This window comes from Lactuca virosa, chromosome 7 (genome assembly GCF_052849685.1).
Source record: "Lactuca virosa cultivar CGN04683 chromosome 7, Lactuca_virosa_CGN04683_v6, whole genome shotgun sequence".
Classification (NCBI taxonomy): Eukaryota; Viridiplantae; Streptophyta; class Magnoliopsida; order Asterales; family Asteraceae; genus Lactuca; species Lactuca virosa.
Window position 1 is genome coordinate 240,986,558 of NC_136432.1, and position 4,230 is coordinate 240,990,787.

The 4,230-nt window shown below is 46.0% G+C and overlaps 1 protein-coding gene across 1 annotated transcript; it reads left to right on the forward strand.

Moving 5' to 3' along the window:
- Positions 1-758: 758 nt before the first annotated feature.
- On the forward strand, positions 759-1,280 carry LOC145127664 (uncharacterized). Its single transcript, XM_079062816.1, has one exon. It carries the CDS (start codon positions 759-761, stop codon positions 1,278-1,280), a length of 522 nt encoding a protein of 173 aa, XP_078918942.1.
- The last annotated feature ends 2,950 nt before the right edge of the window (positions 1,281-4,230 follow it).

The window sequence follows — 4,230 nt, forward strand, 5'->3', positions numbered from 1 at the left end:
GGAAATCCTATGTCCTAGAATGATCACTTCGGAGAGCAAGAAAGTAGAACGTTACATTTGGGGGCTATATCCCCAGATTCAGGGAAATGTAATTGCTGCCAACCCAACAACTTTTGACAGCGCCAAGCGCCTCGCTCAAAAACTCATTGATTACGGAGTTCGAAAAGGCATAATGACTCCTTTTCCCGAGCAGGCGAAAGAAAGTAGTAACAAGAGGAAGTTTGGGAGCAAAAAGAAGGGCCAACTAACTCAGGAACCCTCCAAGAAGCAACAGATCATGGCGGTTCATGCCGCCACTGCCCCGACCGCTCCAGCACCCACCAAGCGATATGCCGATAATCTCCCAAAGTGCGACAAGTCCCCCTTTCACCACCACGGAGCCTGTCGAGAGTTGCACTTCACAACCTGCAACAAGAAGGGGCACATTGCCCGATACTACAAGGCATCAGCACAACATGCCCCCCAACCCACTAATACCGGGGTGAGCCAAGCGTGCTATGGTTGCGGGGAAACGGGCCACTACAAGTGGAACTGCCCAAAGGCCAACAACCGAAATACTGGGGGAACAGGAAAAGTCCTAGATAGGACATGAGGAGGTAATGAAAGATCATGCAGTGGTCACCGGTACGTTCCTCCTCAATAACGTTTATGCATGCATACTATTTGATAGTGGTGCGGAGAGAAGCTTTGTGAGTCATAAGTTTAAACATCTCTTGAAACAAAACCCTCAAACACTAAATGAAACATTTACCGTGGAAATGGCCAACGGAAAAACTGAAACAACAAATGATGTATACATAGGATGCACGCTAACCTTGAACAACCACTCCTTCCAAATCGACTTAATGTCGGCCACCATAAGGAGTTTTGATGTTATCATCGGCATGGACTGGCTAAGTCCTCACCGTTCCGATATTATGTGTTATGAGAAGGCCGTTCGCCTTCATCTACCAAGTAACAAAACCTTGGTCATCTACGGTGACAAACCGAGCACGAACCTTCGCATCATCTCGTGTATCAAGGCCCAGAAGTGTCTACACAAGAAGAACCTCACCTTCTTAGCTCACATTGTCGATAAGAAGAAGGAAGAAAAGAACATCAATGACATCCTGGAAGTCTGCAACTTCCCCGACGTATTTCCTGAGGATCTTCCGGGAGTGCCACCCGAAAGGCAAGTCGAATTTAGAATTGAATTGATACCCGGAGCCACACCAATTGCCAAATCGCCGTATCGACTAGCTCTTGCGGATATGCAAGAACTTTCCAGTCAACTAAGCTAATTACTGAACAAGGGGTTCATCAGGCCGAGCTTCTCGCCTTGGGGAGCTCTGGTCTTATTCGTAAAGAAGAAGGACGAATCGTTCCGCACGTGCATTGATTACCAAGAGCTAAACAAACTCACCGTCAAAAACCGATACCCCCTTCCCCAAATTGACGACCTATTTGACCAACTACAAGGATCAAGTTACTTTTCAAAGAGAGATCTAAGATCCAGATACCACCAACTACGAGTCCGGGAGGAAGATGTCCCCAAGACCGCATTCCGAACTCACTACGGTCATTATGAATTTGTAGTAATGCCCTTCGGTTTAACAAATGCGCCTGCAACATTTATGGACCTAATGAACCAGGTGTGTTGACCTTACTTAGATAAATTTCATGATAGTATTCATTGATGATATACTAATCTACTCACGAAGTAAGGAAGAACACAGTCAACACCTGCGGCAAGTCTTGGAAACATTAAGGGCAGAGAAGCTGTATGTGAAGCTCTCCAAATGTGAATTTTGGATCCGCAGAGTGGATTTCTTAGGTCATGTGGTCAGCGAAGAAGGGATACATATGGAACCTTCCAAAATCAAGGCAATCGAAGGCTGGGCGACCCCAAGAACCTCGACGGAGATCAAACAATTCTTAGGCCTTGCTGGTTACTACTGGAGGTTCATACGAAATTTCTCCAAGATCGCTAAGCCGCTCACCGCCCTAACTCAGAAGGGTGTAACCTTCATCTGGGAGGGGAAACAAGAGGCTGCTTTCCAAACCTTGAAACTAGCTTTATGCAGCGCCCCGGTCCTGTCTCTCCCAGAAGGGACGAAATATTTCGTGGTCTATTGTGACACATCCAATCAAGGATTAGGCTGTGTACTCATGCAACGAGGGAAGGTCATAGCCTACGCGTCAAGACAACTAAAGACCCACGAGGTGAACTACACCACCCACGACCTCGAGCTGGGAGCCATAGTGTTCGCTCTAAAGATTTGGAGGCACTACTTTTACGGTACAAAGTGCACCATTTTCACGGATCACAAGAGTCTCCAATACATTCTAAACCAGAAGGAGCTCAACATGAGGTAGCAACGATGGGTTGAACTACTGAATGACTACGAGTGTGAAATATGATATGATCCGGGCAAGGCCAATGTAGCCGCAGATGCTTTGAGTCGAAAAGAATCCTCGGGTCGCCGAGTAAAGACCCTAACCCTGTCTATCCATTCCCACCTGTCTTTGCGTATTAAAGAGGCTCAACTGGAAGCTTTGAAGCCCGAGAACGTCATAAACGAAGCCTTGCGAGGGATGGATAAGAACCTTACAATCAAAGACGACATAGCCTACTACCTTATGGATCGAATGTGGACACCAAAGTTTGGTGGTTACAGAGACGTTGTCATGAATGAGGTCTACAAGACAAGGTACTCCATCCATCCAGGTTCGGACAAGATGTACCTAGATCTCAAGAAACTGCATTGGTGACCGAACATCAAAGCCGAAATCGCTACCTACGTGGGCAAGTGCCTAACTTGCACCAAAGTCAAGGTAGAGTACCAGAAGCCCTCGGGTCTACTACAACAACCAGACATACCCGAGTGGAAGTGGGATAGGATAACCATGGATTTCATAACCAAGTTGCCCAAGACGACGGGTGAACGCGACACCATCTAGGTGATCGTTGACAGGTTAACCAAGTCCGCCCACTTCCTGCCAATCAAGGAGACTAACAAAAATGGAGAAGTCGACCAAGACATAAATAAAGGAAATCATATGATTACATGGCGTGCTAATATCTATTATCTCTGACAGAGATAGTAGATTTACCTCGCGGTTTTGGCAGTCGCTGCAAAAGTCCTTTGGAACCAACCACGATATGAGTACGGCTTACCATCCTCAAACTGACGGGCAGAGTGAGAGGACCATTCAGAAACTAGAAGACATGCTAAGAGCTTGTGTGATAGACTTTGGTAAAGAATGGGATGCCCACTTGCCACTTGTCAAATTCTCCTACAATAACAACTATCACACTAGCATCAAAGTTGCACCATTCGAAGCCCTCTACAGACGCAAGTGTAGATCCCCTCTGTGCTAGGCTGAGGTTGGTGACACGCAACTGGAAAAAAGACGAGTGCTTGACAGCACCCTCATCGGAACCGAGATCATCAGAGAGACCACCAAGAAGATCGTCTGAATTCGGGAGCGCCTAAAGGCATCCAGGGACCGACAAAAGAGCTACGCGGATAAACGACAGAAACCATTGGAATTCCAAGTCGGCGACCGCGTGATGTTAAAGGTCTTGCCCTGGAAAGGGATGATATGCTTTGGGAAGCGTGGAAAATTGAATCCGAGGTACATTGGACCATTCAAGATCCTTGCCACGATCGGTCCAGTGGCATATAGATTTTGGTTACCACAAGAACTCAACAACATACATCCTACTTTCCACGTGTCCAATTTGAAGAAATGTCTGTCTGACGAAACTCTTGTAATCCCTCTGGAAGAGATTGAAGTAAACGAAAATCTCCATTTTGTCGAGGAACTCGTAGAAATAATGGAAAGAGAGGTGAAACGGACGAAACAAAGTCGCATCCCCATTGTGAAAGTTCGATGGAAATCCAAACGAGGGCCCGAGTTCACCTGGGAACACGAAGATCAAATGGAACAAAAGTACCCACATCTCTTCCCCAGTTCATGAGTGCCTACTCTAAACTAATTTCGGGACGAAATTCCCGTTAACAGGGGGATGATGTGACAACTAGAAAAGTTCGGGTTAAACCAAGTCTAAGGGGGGTCTTGTGTATAAGTATATCCACAATGTATATCTATGTAACTTGATGCAATAATGTTATTTGAAAGCCAAGAGCGCACCATTTGTCTGATTAAAGATAATATACACTTGGAAATTTATGTTGAATTAAGCCTTGAGAGATCAATGCAAATCAAACGAGAATCAAATAGTTT